The 21,739-nt window shown below is 37.0% G+C and overlaps 1 protein-coding gene across 5 annotated transcripts in view; it reads right to left on the reverse strand.

Annotated features, from left to right (window-relative positions):
- rptor (regulatory associated protein of MTOR, complex 1) overlaps positions 1-21,739 on the reverse strand; it is a 237,387-nt gene that overhangs the window by 105,462 nt on the left and 110,186 nt on the right. For all 5 annotated transcript variants that reach the window (XM_079627480.1, XM_079627478.1, XM_079627479.1 and 2 more), the window contains exon 8: positions 21,191-21,250. In XM_079627480.1, the coding sequence (XP_079483606.1) occupies positions 21,191-21,250 (60 nt within the window). The remainder of the gene's footprint in view (positions 1-21,190; positions 21,251-21,739) is intronic.

Here is a 21,739-nt window from a genome sequence, read left to right on the forward strand (position 1 = left end):
CCAACGGTCTACTGTTTGAGCTACAGTAAAGTTACAGTCAAGTTACAGAAAGTTGAGCTACAGGAAAGTTACAGTAAAGTCAAGAAAGAACTTGACATGCTCTTCAAGACCGGAGTAATCATAATTTTCAGAACAGGATCATTTGTTTCAGGAACCTCAAAGCCTTTTCCAAAGGTCATACGTAGTGTGATTTCCTCATCCATGAGCTTCTTCCTCCACATTTCTACTATTGTTTCTGTGTGGTGAATTGACCTGTGCCCCAGCAAAAGGGCTACTGCTGCAACATCACTTAAGTCAAGAACCATACAAGAGCTGTACGAGGCATCGATTTTAACCCCCTGGGGTCGGCAATCATGCTGGCGTGATCAGCTCGCTTTTTTTCTTATCAGTGCAAACAGACTCAAAATACTCTGTTGATTTTGATCTTGCATATAAGTGTTATACATCATTCAAAACTGTAAATGCTTTACAAGGCATAAATAGTCCTCACTTTAGATGAGCTCACAAAAATAGTTAACTGACCACTACTAAATGCTTTATAACTACCTTCATTTACTACATTTACTTACAATTTCTAAGTGATCTCATGAATCACTGACAACTCCCAAATAACTGGTTTGTAAATAATGCTATACTTCATTTAGAAATTATAAATAGATCATTAATAAATTATGACAATACAATTATTAAACATTATAGATATGCTTTTAAATCAAGATGAATAAACCATTTATAGCTGTATTTATAAACTGCTTATTAATGTCTATTAATGCTTTATAAATTATGAACTAACGGTTTACTAATCCTTAACTAACGATTAATAGCGTGCAGTTATTATAGTGTTACCGAAAATGAAAATGATTTATTTCAGCTGTTACTAAAAGTAATCTTCCAGGTTCTATGTGATATGTAAAAAGGATTTTTGCTTTTAAAGTAGAGTTAAACATGATCACAACTCCTGCGGTAACGTTACAGCCATGACTCAAAACATATTCTCCCTTCCACCACAATCCCCATTCAGACTCATTGCTTATATTACTATGGGTTTCTTGAAGAAAACCAACTGCACTATTCTTAATATTAAAATATTGTGAAACTAAAGCCTGCTTTTTCTTATCTCTCAGACCATTCACATACAAATAACCTATTCTAAGATACTCCATGAGATAGAAAGGGTAGAAAGAACAGCAGAAGAAAAGGAAAAATACATACAAGCCATAGTGTTCATTTAGCTTTTCCTCAAGCCCTTATTTCATTCTCATTCCTTTTACCGTCTTATCGTCGTTATATATTTCTAAAGTCTGTACCATTTCTGTTGCGATAACACAGTATGGTTGTACGTTTTACGTACCCACACTACAGAAGCGACAAACTTTTCGTTATCAGGGAAAAAATATCTACCTTTCTCCCTTTAGCCTCGTCCAAAAAAGCATTTATCTGTTCCACAGAATACAAATCATCATTAGCTTTATAGAGATCTAAAAACTCTCATGATATCAGAGGCAACATCACCATCCTCCTCGATGCTTGCACACTGCACACCACTGACGTGTAGGCCTACAAGATCAAACACAAGATGCTCTCCTACAACTGCTGCAGTACCATTTACACTAATTCAACTCGGCTTTTCATTATCAACATGGTTTAAGTTACTCACAACGCTCTTATTCACCTCCAACCCATTGTCCTTACTCGTCTCAGCCACTGGAGCTTTGTCCAAGCCTGACTTTTCCCCTCCTGGTTTCTGTTTCAACTCCACATCTTTGCGCACCGATGATTCATCCGCCTCACCACTAATCTTTGCTTCTGCCGAAGTTTTCTTTTGAGGGTACGAGAGTCTTTTATGTCTGAACTCTCCACATTCAAAACATTGCAAACTTTCCATACTTGCAAATATCAGATACAAACTATCGCCATCTTTCAATCTAAACGATACATCCAGTAATTTATCTGGAGAACTCAAAAACATGAACACTTGTCTCCTAAAAGACATCACATGTTTGAGCGCAGGATTTTTACATCTCAAGGAAACCAGTTTAACTTCGCTCACCACTTTTCCGAATCTTGCAAGTTCTCGGACAATGACCTTATTTTCAATGAACGGATGACATTTTAAATTATTACTTTCGTAGCCGGAGCAAGCAGCGGAGTTGTATTAACGAAAATGTATTTCACCCATAAACCGTTCTCAATAACCTTGTTGACCAATGCTTCTGTTTTAAGAAAAACAACTATGGCTTTTTTTCATTTTTGAAGCCGAGACGATATTTTAACAGCTTAACTGCTCATCAACCTGAAACCATGGCAGAGGACCTAACACCAGGTGAGCCGTGCGAGAGAGAGAATGATGAATCCAAAAACAATTTCCTACTTTCAGTCTGTGACAATAAGAAAACGGATATTCTGGGAGGACTAAAGTCATTGCTCAACGATTTCAATTCTCACCTTAAGAGGTGAAGGTGATCTTGGTTTTCATCTCAGCAGCTGAGCTGAGGTAATACCATGGAGAAGAACAGTTAACCATGGCAGAAAACTGATGGGGTACAACACCCTGCTGTATTTCTGTTTTACACAGATGTGATGTATCCACAATATAAAGATAATGTAATATATGTGGATGTGTATAGATTAGAACCTTAAGAAAGATAACCCCTTACAGTTCTATAATAGTCTGAATAATGTTTCGCGTTTTGGATGATTTTGTGATCATTCATGAACTTAATTTGGTCTATCAGATAAGACACATAAAATGTGCAGTGCTGAGGAGCCTCCAAGACAGGATTGAAAAACAGACAATTTTCAAGATTTTCAGAATAGCTCTGACTTACAATAGCCTAATTAAAGTAAATCTGCCATGACTGAATGCAACTTAATTTTGACTTTACAGGGACTTTAAGTCCATGGTCACATCCGTCATATCAGACATATTCCACAATTTTAATTATTGTAAAGTGGAAGTGTTTAGGAACAGCAGCAACTCAGCCATGAAGTGGAAGAAAGTGTGACAAAGTCACAGAGTGGCGTCACCGAGGCGCATGGTGCATAAAAGTTGTCAATGTGCGGCTGATTTATAGATTACGATTATATAACTTCCATTGGCATTAATATCAGCAGAAAAACTGTCTGGCAGGATCATCATGGAATGGGTTTCCATGGCGGAGCAGCTGCATGCAAGCCTCACATTGTCAAGTACAATGCCAAGCGTCAGATGGAGTAGTTTAACTCTAATGCTGTGTTGAAAACCCTGTAATACAGTTGTGTTTCAAAAACTAGCCCTAACCTCAACCCCATCAAACACCTTTGGAATGAACTGGAACTGAGATTGTGAGCAAGCCCTTCTTGTCCAACATCAGTGCCTGACCTCACAAATGCTAACCACTGAACCAGAGATCGGAAGGGCAAATTGCTTTTCAAGTAGAATTTACATAAATTAAGAAAAAAAAGTTAGGCATAAAAATAAGTTATGCAGTGTTTCCTCTCTATCTGCATTTTCTTTTTGCTGGGGAGAGGTGGAGCTTAGCCTGCCTTTTATCTAGCTATAAGTGCAGACTAGTGTTGCCAACTTCGCAACTTTTCAAACACCTTTATGGACAAAGCGTAGCAACTTTTCAAATGTTGCCAGTACTGTACTGCAAGTGCGAGGTCTTGCTTTCCCCCTGCACTCGCACCTCTCTCTGCATCTTCTCTGTTCAGTGAGTGGGTGAGAGCCGGAGCAGCACATTCCGTTGACCAAACGGCAGCTGACAAAGAAGGGAATGAGCTGCGCATGTGCACGCTGTGTTGCTACGGGTCAATCCCTTATCAGCTTCTACTTTGTTATAAATTTAAACAATTTAATTTGACCATTTATTCTTGTCATGCACTTCTATTACTTATTCACACCGCAGACAATGCAGACACATAAGTGACTACCAGCCGAAAGGAATCCATATTGGTAAAAGTGTATGGATAAAATCATCACACATCCCAAAAGGAGTTGTGGCGATGGTGTCTCATCAGCACCAACCCCTAAGAAAGAATGACATTAGCTATATTCAGTTTGGGTTTTAAGGTGGCTGGTACAGATGCTGAACCGCTGCCCCAGTGTGTTATGTGCACAGATTTGCTGGCAAATGATAGCATTAAGCCAAGCAAGTTGAATCGCTTTTAAGAAACCAAACAACCGACACTCAAAGACAAACCCTTAATTTTTTTTCAAATTAAAGAAACGCAAAATTAGCAAACACACATCAGTGTCCAACAGCTGTCTAGAAGAGTCCTATATGTCTCGCAACAAATTGCTAAATTAAGAAAACCTCACAAATGCAGAGGCACTAATCTTACCTGCTGCCAAATATATCTGTGGTGAGAATTTCACACAACAGATTGGTGACATCCCCCTTTCTAACGATACTGTTAGCCGCTGCATGTGACATGGCAAGTGATTTTAAGGAGCAATTGCTAGCTAACTTCATACAAAGCCAATACTATGCTCTGCAGCTTGATGATACAACTGATTTTGCAGGGCTAAAACATATCTATGTCAGATATATCAAAAATTAGATTGAGGAGGACATTCTTTTCTGTCTGTCTCTTCCAGTGCACACAACTGGACACAGTGGACAGGCATTGTTTGAAGTTCTGGATGACTGGGAGGGTTAGTGGTCTTTGGCCAAGTGTATGATTCATTGCCAATTTCACACATCAAAGAAAATGGCTATGTCTCTGGAATCAGTTTTAAACTTTAAGTTTTAAAGGAAGCAGTGCAAATGGTAAATTTCATTAAAACACGGCCATTAAATGCACGCTTGCTTTCCTTGCTTTGTCAGGAAATGGGAGCCAAACATGAGCAGCTCCTATTTCACACTGATGTTTGCTGGCTCTCAGGAGGTCGGGTTTTACGTCGCCTCTACGGATTGCAAAGTCTGACCCTGCGCTGTACCTGCATGACCCCCTGTGGTTAGCGCAGTTGTCAAACCTTGTAGACATTTTCGACATGTTGAATTTGTTGAACACATCGATGCAAGGGAGAGATGCCAACATCTTGCTTCTTTCGGACAAAGTCAGTGCATCCGTTGCCAAATTGGATATTTGGCGTGATCGGCTGATTAATTAAAATGTTTGCAAGAGAAAGGGATAAATATCTCTTCTTTGATTAACACAGTCGCTCAACATGTTGAAGAACTGAAACAACAATTCAGCTGTTATTTCAGTGAGGATTTCAGTTCACAGAGATCCCTTCAGTTGCCCAGAAAAAGACCTTACAGTTGATGGCCAGGTTTTCAAAATTGGTTTTGAAAACCAAGTACCGAAACCGGCTCCAGTGGGAGGATGACATCAGGCTTGCGCTGTCCAACATTGAACCAGGAATTGCGCTTCTTTGTAAAAAAGAAGCAAGCACAGTTGCCCCACTGATTGATTTAACAATGTCATGGCTAACGAGACGCACTAATGAGACTATCTATATCTGTCAAAAAAAGATTATACATTGTTATATATAGACAGCGGTGCACATAACTGGTACGCAGGTACGCATGCGCGACAAAAATCAAGAATGCGTAATGCCACTTGTGTTACTACGCGCCTTTGCGTACTGTCGCCAAAATGCAACCTAGGCAGTGTTCATTTAATTTTTTCACAGATGAAAACGAGACGATAACTAAATAAAAACCTTGCTTTAAATGACGACCACTATGACGAATAAAAACTAGACGGAAATGTAAGGGAGGGACGATTGGGGAAGTGATCCAGTCAGAACTGATTTGCGTTTGTGGAAGATGCGCACATTTGAATTGTAACGTGCTGATCTACCGAGTCGGCATGCGCTTCATGCATGTCTCAAATCGTCAAATCATAGACACAGCGCGCAAGGACTGAATCGAGCTCTCTTTCGCGTCTGAATGGACAAATACACACAACATTATGTCTAAATGTCCGTTTTGGAGAGTATTCACGTAAACACAGTCGGTTATGTCTTTACAGAACGTACCGTGCATCAGTGCAATTGGATCTGCACACTCTTAAAGTGACAGTGCGTAATAAACCTAATGCCTTCTGTACACTTAATATTGATCAAACAACAAAATAAAAAGAGAAAATTCACTGCTCTTTAATAAGGATTAATTATTTAATTTATACAAATAAATATATCTGAACAATCAAATAACACTTCAAATAAATTTTTTCCTAAGGTGTTTTCTATCATTTTAGGTCGTTCTTTTCACGCTGATGTAAATTTAAGTGTTCGTTTAGTTTATTTTTTATAAGTTTGGTTTTAGTTAGTTATTTTATGCTATAAAAACGGAAATGTGACGTCATGATTGACAGCTGTGGCCACGCTACATATGGGGTGAGTACCAAACACCATCTTCTGGTCCTCACCTGAGTAACTCACTGAAAAAGTTATGTGCACCCCTGTATATAGATAGATTTTATATAGAATAAATAGTTCCAAAATGTTGCGAACCTCTGCTCTACTGGATGAATTGGAAAACCCAACGAAACACTCCAAAATCTTCTGGAAAGCCTTCCCAGAATAGTGGAAGCTGTTATGGGGGACTAAATCCATATTAATGTATATGTATTTAGATTGCAATGTCATTATAGTCCCTGTTGGTGTAATGGTCAGGTGACCCAATACTATATATGTGACCCGTGCTGGCAAAATGAATCAGAAGGCGCACAGGCTAATTAAGAGCTACAGGTAAAGCAGGTGAAAAATGTAAATTTTGGTTAAATTTGAGGTTCTCACACAAATGTGTTCATTAAGCCCTCGTCTAACGATTCCAATGCTGAAAATAGCATTTATATTGTATCTATAAGTATCTTTACTTGTACTTTTTCTGAGAGGAGTACCTTTTCCTCTGGAAAGCTCTGGAACAATTTACCTTTTAACATCAGGACCTCTCCATCTCTGGTTGCTTCTAAATCCAGCTTAAATACCTATTTTTACTCTCTTGCATTTGAGTAATGTTGTGTAAGTTTATTTATTTATTTTATTGTACTCTGTAAAGCACTTTGGATCAACTAGTGTTAAACTTGTGCTCTATAAATAAAACTTGACTTGACTTACCTTAACTTGTCCATGAAAATTGCTGTTTTTCTCTGCTAGCTTCTCGACGACTGGCACTTCCACTCAGCACAAGTTTGGTATAATTTTAAAGTGCAACATATTATAACATTGTGAATATTCATTGCAAATTCTCGATGGCATGAGTCTGAACCAATGAAATGTGATATTCAAACTCATGCTGATGTAAACATTAGCATGAGTTTGATTATTTGGGAATCATGGGGAAAAAAGTTGAATGTTTTCCTATATATTTTTGGTTTTGACTTGGTGTGTGCCAAATTTGGTGCTATTACCAAAATGTTTGTTTTTTTTGACTAATTTTGCCAGCATAGGTCATATATTTTACATTTATATATACATTTTTGTGCTCTCTCTTTTTCTCGATAAAATGAATAGGTGTACATCAACATAATTTCTAATATTTACAACAATTTATGTATGTGTAAAACTATTTAAGTTGAAAAATTACTAGTATCATTCAGAATTCCTTTGAGAGAAGATATGTCTTGAGATATGAGATATGACTCTCATTTGTCTTTGTCTTATAAAAATAGAGTCAAACGAAAGATGTCTGAATGTAATAATGAGGACAAGATGTTGACATGTCAGCATGATGCTGATGGCAGAAAGCAGGCTTAGAAAGGTAGGTTTAGGACAATTTACTGTAATCCTGCTTATCTGACCACTCGCAAATATGTGCACAAGAGAGAAATGTATACAAAGTATATTTATGTGGGTGGAACCAAAGTCTATTACAAATTCCAGAAAAAGTGACACCTGATAGTGAGAGTCACAGGCATCAGCATTGTGTGTGTGACTGGCAGCAGTGGGCTCTGTCCTCGTGATGAGTGGGTGAGTCAGGCAGCTCATGCTGGGCAGAAGCCTCAAGCAAATGTCATCGCCTCTATCGTGCCACTGACTAACACACTGCTGCTCCCAGATGCCATCTGACTGCACACACACTTCTGTTAACGGCAGACCCACAGCCAAATTGTCCTCTATCCATTCAGCAAACTTGCTTTATTAATTTGTTTCCAATCATGAGTAATGTACCTGGTCTCCAGGAGCTGTATGTTTTATGGAGCACAATTTATAGAGTAACTTCTCGCTAGCTGAAGGTATAATTTATTATCAGTGTGAATCTAGGTAGGCTGTAACTTTCTTGCTTTGACATGGTTCTTTTTAACATTATGATACATTTACCACTCAAAACAGCACACATACTGGGTTTCACTTCCACAATGTCGACCTCTGAGACATTCATTTCAGTCCCAACTTTGCACAAATCTCTCAGAGCGAGACAGCTTGGTAATTGCTTAGCAGCTACCTGACTTCAGTTCCCATAGCACATTACAGTACAACTAAACACACTTTTTATACTTAAAACATATTGTGCCAAGTTTGAAGTCAATTATGCCACGTCTCATAATTAATCGCAAAGCCCCAAATTGCATTATGCAGAAATGAAAATGTTATTTGAGAGCTATAGCAGAGCAATACATTTTGTGAATGACATATTTCAGTCTGTTGATCACACAACTATAGCATGGCTTTATAAGAATATCGCACATGTCAAGCGGACCACTTCTATGTTTGTTTGCTTTTATAAAAATATTTGATTTCCTATTTGAGTTTAGTATCCATAGACTGCCACAGTTTACAAAACTGATGGAAGGAAGTTAAAGGGGTGGTAAAACACATTTTTTCGAAGGCTTGATTGTGTTTGTGGGGTTTGAACGTGTTCATGCTTCGTTTTTTAAAAATTGCAGTATCTTTCATATATATTTACCTTTATTCTACACTGCTCTGTCCCTCCTTGTAAAAACGGTCTGATGGTTTCCGGGTTCTATGAAGCCAGTCCCTCAAATATACGCAATGGGCTCAGATTGGTTAGCTGGCCCAGTGTGTTGTGATTTGCTAACCGCCTAGTGCACGTTTTTTCTCGTAAACGTCACGCCCCTTACCTTTACCGGTAGTTTGTGCTTTGGTGTATTATAAACAATGCGTCAATAAAACCATACCAATTTGAGCCCGAATCGGACCCAGTGAATGTTATTGAAGATGATCGAGCAGAACCTGTTCAAGAACGGCTGTTAAACAACGTTTCAGAATGGTTTGTTTTTTGGTTGTTGTTGTTGTTGTCTCATACTTTTTAGATACGCTGTTATTTTATTGTACTAAAATTAATGAATTACTGGATAATAATCATTAGACCACAAAAAAATAAAACAAATTTTTTATTTTTTATAAAAAATAAAAAATAACTTTGCGGCAACAACACTCCAGCCTACTATACCACAACAACTCTTCTCCAAAGCAATAGAAAATGGCCTCTTCGCATTAGATGCATGTGGGCATCTGTCAACTGAAAGCGCGTTGCCTATCGTCGCCCTGCCATTAGCAGCTCAATGATTACAAGAGAATGCTCTGAAGTTGTTGATGTTCATTCTCTTCACTTTCCAGTAGGACACAAAAGTCAGACAATGGAACGGCAGAAAATGGAATGGCCCTCCTTTACAGAAGTGCTCTGTCTTTGAAGCGATTTGCATTGTGAAAAGCACTATACAATTAAACGTGAATTGAATTAAATCTGTCCTCAGATAACTGTGTGGGCCATTAATGTCTCTCCTCCTGTGATGTCACACAACAGTGATCAATCGGAATTAAGTTTTGCATGTGAATGTGGGATGCTTTTGAGTGTCAGAAAAGGGGTGTGAACAGGAAGCCCAGCAAGGGAACATGAATTTTTAGGTAAAAAGTAATACAAGGGGACTTCCGGTATGGCGACGAGCTGAGTGAACGCACGTTAATCTGCTCCTCTATCCTGTTGACTAATTCCTTCTTAAATATTGGTCTTGAACGGGTACAAAACATCCATATTTATAGATAAACTTAGGGTAATGCCGTTGTCACAAAAGAAAGTCGGTCAGGGGCGGAATAAAACCCTTCAAGCTAAATTATCTGACTTTACGATAGCTAACGTTAGCAAGAAATCCGCGGGTAACCTCGAAGCCATGGACTCCGACGAGGCTAGCTCAACTCCTGAGGAAAAATCGTCGGACAAAAGTAATGATACGGCGGAGGGAGGGTCCGGCCTTATGGCGGGTTCCATTCTGACTGCTATAAACGACATGAAAACGGAGTTTTCCACTAGGTTTGATGGCATATTGTCCGCGATTGAAAGTGTCAGGAAAGATATCACTGACTGTGCAGAGCGTGTCACGGAGGCAGAAACAAGGATTTCGACAACAGAAGATAACGTCACCTCGCTCCAAACAAAAGTTCGTGTCCTAGAAAATAAAAACAAGGACATGGAGGAAAAACTTCTGGACCTGGAGACGAGATCAAGGCGCTCCAATTTGAGGCTGGTCAATTTGCCTGAGGGAGCGGAGGGGGACGACGCGTGTGCCTTCTTGGAGAGCTGGCTACCGGACGCACTGGAACTGCCGTTGGGACGCACCAAACTAACAGTGGAGAGGGCTCATAGAATCGGACCAGGAGCACACAACAACCCCTCACCCCGAACGCTGATAATGAAGTTTTTGAACTTCAGGGATAAAGAACTGGTGACGAAAGCAGCCAAGACAAAAAGAGAGGTGCGTTACAAGAACCATACAGTGAGATTTTATCAAGACGTGGCGGCAGGTGTTCACAAGAAGCAAAAGCAGTTTGACGAGGTGAGACGGCAGCTCCGTTTAATGGGTCTCCGATACAGCATCATCCCTCCTGCCCGACTGCTGGTGACTTATAAAGAACGGCCTCACATCTTTAACAACCATGTCGAGGCGGAGGATTTCATCAAACGGATCAGGTCAGAAGGGGGACCGGACTGAATTATGAGTAAACGATGAGAAGATATCAGAGGATGTGAAATTAATGGCACATGACTGAGCCGAGCTAACGCAAACTACAAGGTTAAATATATATCTTTGTTTAGTAAAGTTATGTTTAAGGCTTTTTCTCAGAGTTTATAGTCACTGTTAAGTTATGTTAATAAGCGCTTTAGGTATTTCCTTTTTATTTATTTTTATAAATAATATTAAGAGGTAAGCTGTATGCCTTATTTAATTTTAAGGTAATTGTGATTATACTACCGTATTTCAATTGGGTTCGGATTCTCTTAGAACAATATGGTGCCTTCACAGAGTTAAAATTGATTTAGTTCATGGTAAAAGGAGGTTTATGAAAGATATTTGTAATGTTCAATTATGGTAGCATGGAGCGTAAGATTAATGTTATTAGTTGTTTATCTTTTGCTAGCTCAGTGATACTGTCTTAACCTCAGGTTAACAGTTAACAGCTATCTGGAAGTCTTAAGATTATAAGGGGAGGGTTTCAGGCTAAGTGTCCTGAATATGGGTGTTGGTTTGAGTATAGTGTTCATCAGTAGGATTATTTATTTTAGTTTTTTATTTGTTTCATTTTTTATTTTTTACAATCTTCTTAAAGGTTTGGGGAGTACAACTATACAAACTATGCAAAATGTCTAGTGAGATAAAAATTTAAATTACATCATGGAACTGCAGGGGGTTACGAAAACTTAAGAAAACTAAACAAGTCATGAACAGGATCAAATTAATGCAGTCTAATTTTGTGTTTCTTCAAGAAACACACCTGATGTACAATGAGGATTTGAGAATCAGGAGGAGGTGGAGAGGCAGGGTTTTTTCTGCATCGTTTAACTCTCAGGCTAGGGGTGTCACTATTTTGGTGCATGAGTCAATACCACTCCAGGTGAATAAGGTTATCAACGACAAATTTGGACGATACCTTATTATTCAAGGAATTATACTAAAAGAGCAAATTATCTTGGCGAACATCTATGCACCAAATATAGATGATCCCAACTTTTTTCAAAACTTTTTTCTTATTTTATCCAATCTTCCTGGGAAATGTGTGGTGGCGGGCGATTTTAATTGTGCATTAGATCCGGTAAAGGATAGGAGCTCTGGAGCTGTAGATTCTCACAGTCGTAGCAGAGTAACTATATATCACTTTATGAAAGAATTGAATCTAATAGATATATGGAGGGAAGAAAATCCTGACGATTTAAAGTTTTCGTGTTACTCCGGTACACACAAGTCCTATTCAAGAATTGATTTCTTCTTGATATCTGCAGAGTTAAGGCACAAAATCAAGGATTGTACTTATGATGCTATCCTAATTTCAGATCATGCTCCCAATTCATTGGTATATCAAGACTCAAAGCTAATTAAAGATGCTAGGATTTGGCGTTGCCAACAAAAGTGGCTGACTGACCCCGGCTTTGTCTCTTTTCTGGATGAACAAATTGGGTTCTATTTTGAAACTAATACAACAGAAACTTCAGCAAGTACAAGATGGGAGGCCTTCAAGGCTTATATTAGAGGTCAAATAATTAGCATCACAAGCTCTAAAGCTAGATCGACTTTTGAAAAGGCAAAAAATTTAGAGACAAATATAACGGAAATGGAAAATGAATATTATCAAACAAGGTCAACAGAATCTCATCAAAAGCTATTGCTGCTTAGAGCACAATATAACGAATTATCTGCATCAAGAGCGGTGGCCAGTCTGTTGCGACTTAAGCAATCTTTCTACGATCAGGGTGAAAAACCGGGGAAAGTTCTTGCTTGGCGTCTTAAGCAGCTACAGAACGAAAAAGTTATAGTCTCACTGCTGAGCGATCAAGGAGAACCCATTGTAGATCCAACAGAGATTAATGAAACCTTCAGGACATTTTATGAGGGTCTTTATAGTTCTGAAATGATGAATGTCAATTCTGAACTTAAAGTTTTTTTAACCCTCTGGGCTTCTTCGTAAATGGGTTACACTTAGCTTCCTCCCGGTCAAAAACGGACGAAGCCTTAAAATTTAACTTTACTTTTTCCCAGGATAACCAATCAAATATTTTTTTGTTCTATAATATTTTCTGATTATTATTTAGAATTTTTAGAATTTTTTATGATACTTTGCATTAATTATATAATTTTTATGAGCTATTTTTTCCATTAGAATTAATATATATATATATGTATTTTTTTTTATAAATACAACATTTCCTATTAAAATAGAGTGCAGGCCTTTAAAATAAAACATTTTAAGTGAGTAAAGCGCCATCCAGTGGCGTTATTAAACATTAATGTGTGTAATGTCATGCAACCGCCTGTAGGCTAATAGGCCTATATAGCTCCCTATAGAGATGCTTTTTGATTCCCATTGTTATTTGTTAGGCATTATTTCTCCATTTTATTCTTTTTTTTTTGTTTAGATATATATTTAGACATTCTCAAAGACTACTTTTTGATATTTTTGTTAGATAAGTATCAGGTTTTGCATTATGATTACAATCAAACAATAACATTTGGTTAGAAAGGGAACACAATGCAAGAATTTTTGTTACTCAGTATTTGACAATTACAAAATCTAACAAAATAAGGGATGGATAGTGATAATTCAAAACACTTTATACAGACATTTTGCAATTAAATTAATTATTGGTATTTTATTCAGTTTAACCCCTTAAGCCCTGAAGGCATTTTTAGAGTTGTTTTGTCTAAATGACACACACAAAAGTAAAGACTCATAACTCCAAAACTATAACAAGGAGAGTCAAAAGGTAGGTATCGTTTGATAGAACACTTTTCAAATATTTTGAAAATATTTAATATATATATAATATAATTACATTACATTTGGACATTCTCCTGCCGAGAAACTGCTGATAAAAGACAAAAAATATATATAATTTTTATTATGATTTTGCATATCTTTCTTGTTTGACATGCAATAACTCGGGAAGGAAATACGGTAGGGGGAAGATAATATTTTGGCGAAGTTCCCCTAAGTGTGAGCTGTATCTGGATCAAATTTTGTGGTGATCGCATTAAGTACTCAAAAGTTACTGTATTTGGAACAAAGGTAGCCTTTTTGTTTAGTCCTCACCCATTTGGAAGGCAATAAAAAAATGTTTTCTGAGTGACATACACAGAATTAAAGACTCATAACTTCAAAACTATAGCAAGGAGAATCAAAAGGTAGGTATCGTTTGAAAAAACACTTTTCATGTTTTTTGAAAATATAAATTACATTACATTTGGATATTCACCTGCCGAGAAACTGCTGATAAAAGACAAAAATATATATAATTGTTATTATTAATTTGCATATCTTTCATATTTGTCATGGAATAACTCAGGAAGGAAAAAAGGTAAGAGGAAAATAATTTTTTGGTGAAGTCCCTCTATATGTAAGCTGCATCTGGATAAAATTTTGTGGTGATTGGATAAAGGAATCAAAAGTTACAGCATTTGGAACCAAGATAGCCTTTTTGTTCAGCCCTTGACGCCCCCTCATGGGCATTTTTAAAATTGTTTCTCCATTAGGAATATCTTGTCATAAAAGCAATGGATTGTTAATTTTGGGGTAATTTTAATTGTAATAATATGCTGTAAAAAATTAAGTGCTATTTTCAACGATCTGTGAATGTTTCGTGAACGGTATGATGTTTTTGACACATTGCAGTACATAGTATAAAAAAGTATTTTATAGATTATGGGGAGAAAAAATCTATTTATCAGCAAATAACTTCGCAATACTTAGGATTTTCTCAAATTGGCTACATTCACTGTAAAGTTCAGACTCTAAGCTTTCAAATGAGACCTATTTTGTGTTAATCAAGGCAATATGTTTGAAAAATATGGTAATTCATATTTTCGCAGCTTAGTGGCGCCCGCGGGGCGGTACAGTCCAGTTTAGCGTGTCTAGTCAGCTCTCTTTCAGAGTTGATCGAAGTGGTTAGATGCTTTAAAAAGCTGAGATTCTAAGCTTTAAGATGATACATATGTTGTGTTATTCCAAGTTTAAAAACGAGCACGGACGGCTCCGGGAAAATTGGAAAACACATTGCACCCCGGAAAGGTGAGAGATTTGTTTTGTAGCCAAGTATGCATCATTTCGTGAGGAATATCTCATGATCAATGCAATTGATTATGTTATGTTTGGTCTCTTTGTAATCGTGAGAATCTGCTGTCAATAAAGTTGTTCGATTTTTCACAATCCATGCATGTTTCATGGAGTTATGAGCTGAAACGTCACATCAAAACAACATAGCATCACTGCTACTACTACTTTATTGGTGCGCCTGTCCAACTTCATGTGTTAGAAGTCCATGAGGAATATCTTTAGATCTGAGTGATGGATTATGGTGAGTTTGGGCTCTTTTTATTCTTAACAATCTGCTGTAAATAATGATGTGCCATTTTCCACAATGTATGCATGCTTCATTGAGTTATGAGTTAAAACGCGACATCAGTGATCCATCTATATACAAGGCTCTGTGTGCGTCTGTGGGGGTTCGAGTGTTACAACTCCATTAAGAATATCTTTTGATCTGAAATATGGATTATGCTGAGTTTGGGCTCTTTTTAATCGTGAGAGTCTGATGAAAATAATGATGTGCAATTGTCTACGATCTGTGCATGCTTCATGAAGTTATAAGCGTAAACAAAACTCGAGTGCTTCATGAGTATATTCTTGGCTAGGGGCGTCTGTGGTATTTTTTTGTTTTAGAACTCCATGAGAAATATCTTTAGTTCTGAGTGATGGATTATGTTGAGTTTGGGCTCATTGTAATCGTAAGCATCTGCTGAAAATTATGATGTGTAATATTTAACAATCGGAGCATTTTTCATGAAGTTACGAGCGGAAATGTGTCTAAAATTCAGCATCCATATGTGGTTTACACATGGGTCTCTTGAGGGGCTTCTTTTACAAAACCTCACTCAAGTTTTTCTCAAGTAAAAAGCCTGCAACAATTATGCTTGTTGTATTCTACTCATCGAGACCTTTCAGATGACATATGACACATGACTATCTGAGCTGTATGATGTATTTGACATATTGCAGTATGTAGTACAAAAAAGTATTTGATAAATTATGAAAACAATTTTTTTCTATTTATCAGCAAATAACTCAGCACTACTTAGGAGTTTATCAAATTGGCTACATTCATTGTAAATTTCAGACTCTAAGCTTTCAAATGACACCCATTTTAAGTTGATCAAGGTAATATTTTTGAATAATATTATGATTATTTTCTTCGCAGCTAGGTGGCGCCTGTGGGGTGGTACACTCCGTTTTAGAGGGATTACTCAGCACTCGTTAGGAGTTGATCAAAATGATTAGATGCATTAAAAAGCTGAGATTCTAAGCTTTAAAATGATACCTATTATGTGTTGTTCTATTCCGTGGTTTGTATTTTCTTTTCATTTTCTTTTGCATATTCTCAAAATTTGCTGTTGCAGTCTTACCAGTTAATTTCTCTCTGTGTGTGTGTGTTTGTGTCCGTGGGTGTGTGTGTGTTGGGGGGTGGGTGTCTTATTTGCACTCTTGATATTCTAGAGTGTCACTCCTTCATTGCTGCACACTTTTTTTCTGCACAGTGGCTGATTTGTAGTTTGTACCACCAAAAGTTTCTCTGAGTTTTCCTATTTTTTCGCATTTCCCATTCATTTCCTATGGCGGTCATTTTTGACCGGGAGGAAGCTAAGTGTGACTATTTTTTTTACGACCCTTTAACATGGACGAATCATCTCCTTGATTTTTTTATGTGTTCACATAGGTAATACAACAAAAGTCACCAAGTTTCATCCCATTCCGATGAAGCAAAAAAAAATAAAAATTAAAAATGTAAACGTTTTCGGTCATTTTCGGACGAAGAAGCCCAGAGGGTTAAATAGTATAAATATACCCAAGATACCAGAAATTCTTAAGGCAAATTTGGAAAAAGATATCACTGTAGATGAAATATCCTTAGCAATTGACAGTATTAAAGCAGGGAAAACTCCCAGTCCTGATGGTCTTCCAATTGAAATCTATAAAAAAATTAAAAATAAATTGTTAACTCCAATTTTTTAAATGTTTACAGAGTCCTTCCGAAATGGTACCTTGCCGTCATCATTAAGAGGAGCATTAATTACTCTGCTCACAAAGGCAGGTAAACCAACTAACAAATGTGAAAACTGGAGACCTATTAGCCTGCTAAATGCAGATTTGAAAATACTTTGTAAGATTTTAGCAAAAAGAATCGAAGACATAATAACTACAATAATTGGGAGGGACCAGAACGGGTTTATCCGTGGCAGACAAGGCTTCCATAATGTCAGAAGGATCTTAAATATTCTTTATCATCAGAAGGAGGCCCCAGATAATGCTTTACTGTCACTCGATGCTGAAAAAGCATGACAGAGTGGAATGGTCTTATTTGTTTGAGATTTTGGCTCGCTTTGGTTTGGGGGAGACATTTTGTAATTGGATAAGATTACTTTATAAGGAACCATATGCACAAATTTTAACTAACAGTAATATCTCAAAAATTATAAATATAAAGAGAGGGTGTAGGCAAGGGGACCCTTTGTCTCCATTGCTGTTCATTATGGCAATTGAACCCCTTGCAATTGCAGTGAGGTCACATGATAGCATTTCTGGAATAACTATAGGACAGACGGAGCATCGTTTAGCTTTATATGCAGACGACATAATTGTTTTTCTCAAAAATACCAACAAATCCATCCCGGCTTTGCTAGATTTGATTAGAAACTTCGGCAAGATCTCAGGTTATAAGATCAATAAGTCTAAAACATCCATTATGTTATTAAACCAAGTAGACAGGGAAAATCCAACTAATGTAGTATTACAATTTAAGGTTGTCAATTGCTTCTCTTATTTAGGCATTCAAATTGTCCCATTGCTTAACAATATCATAGAAAGTAATTATAGACCAGTTATGCAAGGGATCTCAACTTCTTTAGATAGATGGGCTGCTTTACCAATGTCGTTAATGGGGAAAATAAATACTCTCAAAATTAATGTACTTCCTAAACTGTTGTATTTGTTTCAAAATTTGCCTTTGCCTCCACCAAGCAATTTATTTTCTCAGCTGAAGACACTTTTCATTAAGTTTCTATGGAACAATAGACGCTCCAGACAGCGCCTTTCATTGTTGTACTTGCCTTATGATAGAGGTGGGCTTAAATGCCCAAATCCATTATGGTACTACTGGGCGGCGCAACTAAGAACAATGATGTTCTACTATTCTGAGGAGAATGTGCCACTTTGGAGAGAAATTGAAGGCGATACATTGAAGCTGCCTTTGCCCATTTACCTGTACTCAGCTAAGTTTAAGAAACTTAAAATTATCACCAAGAATCCTATGGCTAAAAATATGATTAGCGTGTGGCAACAGGTCAAGAAATATCTCCAAGTAGCTGACTCGCTCTCAGTATTTAGTCCGATATGGGGAAATGATCTCTTCCCCCCAGGAGGGGGTGAGGGGGGGGTTTAAATTTGGGCTGAGCAGGGGTTACAAAAAATAGGATATCTTTATAGTCCTGACGATACACATCTGATGTCTTTTGACGAAATTGTAGTCAAGCACAACATACCTCGCAGCCAGTTTTTCAGATATTTACAACTGAGAGATTTTATCAGAACTCAACAAAATCAGTCCCTGTCCATTCCTAGCCTATCAAAGTTCGAAGAAATGATGGTGAGGGACTGTCAGGGAGGGGGAGTGATTTCCAAAATATATAATAAACTGGTAGGTGAATCCTCAGAATCCTCAGTACATAAACTTGAGTCCTGGAGAGAGGACCTACAGGAGAATATCTCCATTGAGGAGTGGGAAAGGGCGTGTATCAAGGCACAAAGACAAACTGTGAACTCACGTTTAAAACTTTTGCAGTACAACTGGTTAATGCGTTCTTATATGACCCCAGTTAAACTTAACAAATTTAATAACGACATACCGGATGTTTGCATAAAATGTGACAAGGAGAAGGGCACGATCTTCCATTGTTTGTGGCAATGTTCTCAAATAAAAGAATTTTGGGGAGAAGTGAAACAGTGTATTGAGGAAATTTTAGAGATAAAAATACATTTAGAACCCAAAATGTTTCTATTGGGTATCTATCCAGCTAACTGTAACATAAGAAAGAAGCATAGAATATTTTTAGATATAGGTTTGTTGCTGGCCAAAAGAGTTATTGCTACTGCCTGGAAAGAGGTGGCTAGACCAAGGATAGGTAGATGGCTTTCTGAATTAATAGCAACTCTGCCCTTAGAAAAGATCACTTATGCAATCAGAGGAAAGCTACCACTTTTTGATAGCATTTGGGGCCCCTTTAGTAACTTTCTTGCTAATAAAGACTTATCTCGTTTGGTGGAGATGTCTGGGGATGATCCATAAGTAACCTGCAGTTCACTTGGAAAATTTTTATTAATTCATGTGTAGTGCATACTAGTGAGAACTGTGCATGGTAGGTTTTGTACTTATTCTCTCCATTAAATAATTATTTTTATATATATATTTCTTTTTTTATTTAGTTTATTATTTATTTATATATATTTTTATGTAGTACTTGTTTTACTATTTTATTGTACATTTATGTTTCCTTTTGGGTTTTTTTTTAGTTTCTTATTTGTATTAGTTATTTATGTTATGATGTCATGTTTTGGATAGTCTGATGGACAAAGTTCTGTGGGTTGTGGGGCAAGAGTTTTTTGAGTTTATGTAATGTTTTTATGTTTGAAAATAAAGATATTGTTGAAAAAAAAAAAAAAAAGTAATACAAGTAATAATGTATGTTCAGTCTGTAAATTTTATCTGTGCATGTCACAAAAATAAATAAATAAATAAATAAATAAAATGATAGTGTTTACTACTCCAACTCAATCATTTCAAATTGCCCTAACCACAAGGACAGCCTCAGGCTCTATCCTTAAAAACTAAGCATACCCAACTATATCCATATTTTTTAAAAAAAAGCAAAGTGAATTTGAGACCTCAAAGCTGCACCATTGTGATGGCATCGCTCTGATGAGTTTCATTATCTGTTTCTATTATTCACAACAAAGTCCTTTAATGTGCTAAATGCAAAAACTCCAGGGTAAAAAGCAGAGGGAAGCTGACTAAGATATTAACAAGGATGCATATACCATTGTGTAAAACCTTTTTAGGTTTTGAAGATACTTTGCATACAGATAAATAACAGGATAATATAAGGCTGCCATTATAAACCACACAGGAAACAGAACACCAGACTGTGAAGAGTGCTGTTATAATGCAATCTTGGGAAATAATTAGCATTAGACCCTATGGAAAGAAAGTGTGGATAGATTTTTTGATAGACAAAAAACTTTTTTGTCCTAGGACGATAACATGCATACGCGTCAGATTTTTATCAAACATGCGCTTGACATAAATGTTGTTGTTGTTTTTTTTGTACTTAAACATGTTTTTCATTGTCTTAACTCTGGTTGTGGTGGGGAAAGTTGCCGATCCCTTACAGAGATTGTAAGTTTATTTTAGTTTACAGATGAAATGGAGAAAGAGGAAGCAGAGGGGTTAGAGCTGTCATGATCTCATCAAGAGCTTTTCATCTGCAGAATGCTCAAATCTGCCTCTCTTCCTCCATCCAATCCCATCATGCCTCAGGGGTCCGAGGGCTCTTTTACAGGAAAAAGTTCAAACATGAACTTAAAGGTTGCAAAGGTCAACTTCAGATAACTGAAAAAGTTATGTTTACAACAATTTAGTTTTCTTTAGTCTTTTATAAATAAATCTAAATAACATTTTTAAATAGTTTCAGCAGAGCTAATTAGTTTGTTTATTTGAAGATCACTGTAAAGCGTTTGCAGCTAGAGAATCATAGAATTCATGAGAAGAACCAACAAGTCAACGAAACCAAACAAATTAGAATTAAAACAAGCATACATTGAGTAGTTTCAGTGCAACCACGGGCGCATGATAGAACTGCATGGAACAACATAAATGCTGAATTAAATACAAATGTATAATTAAAACCATAATAAATACAGGGTTTTGACCTAAGATTTTCATGTCATTTTTCAGCTATGCATGACTATTTAAAATAATTGTGATTGCACTCAAAGATAATTTCCTAGTGATTTTTTTTAAGCAGAAGTAAAAAACAAACAAAAGGCATAATGCCTATAGAAATTCCTTATTAATTTTAATGGCTTTTTCAGGTTTCTCTGCCATTTCCAGAGAACAAACAAATGGAGAACAGAAAATAAAAAGAAAACCGAAAAGAGAGACGAAAAAGTCTAGAAGAGACAGGCAGCCAAAAAAAAACCTACTTCTCAATCAAGTCCAAGGTCACTCCTGGCACCAGTTTTGCACTCTTCTGCATACAGAACCTTAGAGGAAAAAAGGAAACTGTGAGAGAGGAAATAAACACACACTCCTTTTTAACTTCTGCCTCATTCAATTTCACCCACTGCTTTATATGAACTGATTCATAATTACTCAAACCAGGCTTGACATCTTAGCACTGACCTCTCTCTTCACCCAGCCTCGAATCTTTCATACATCTCCACACAGACATAAAACACAATTATAGTAATAGTAATCAACCGAACTAACCCTGTAAATTATGGCGCTTTTCCACTGCATGGTTCGGTACAGCTTGTCGCAGCTCGGCTAGGTTTGCTTTTTCATTGCAGTTTAGTAACGCTTCAAAGTTGGTGGGATTACAGACTGAGTGTTATAGTTGCGCCATTCTCAGTGTTTGTCATTCTCAGCATGTGGATGTTTTTCACTGCAAGGAGAAGTTTGTTTGTTCGGGTTTCGTGTCTCGTGTCGCAAATGCAATGACGCTGTTAGTGACGATTTTTTTCTGACCAATC

The sequence above is a fragment of the Phoxinus phoxinus genome, assembly GCF_949152265.1.
Source record: "Phoxinus phoxinus genome assembly, chromosome: 11".
NCBI classification, from domain to species: Eukaryota; Metazoa; Chordata; class Actinopteri; order Cypriniformes; family Leuciscidae; genus Phoxinus; species Phoxinus phoxinus.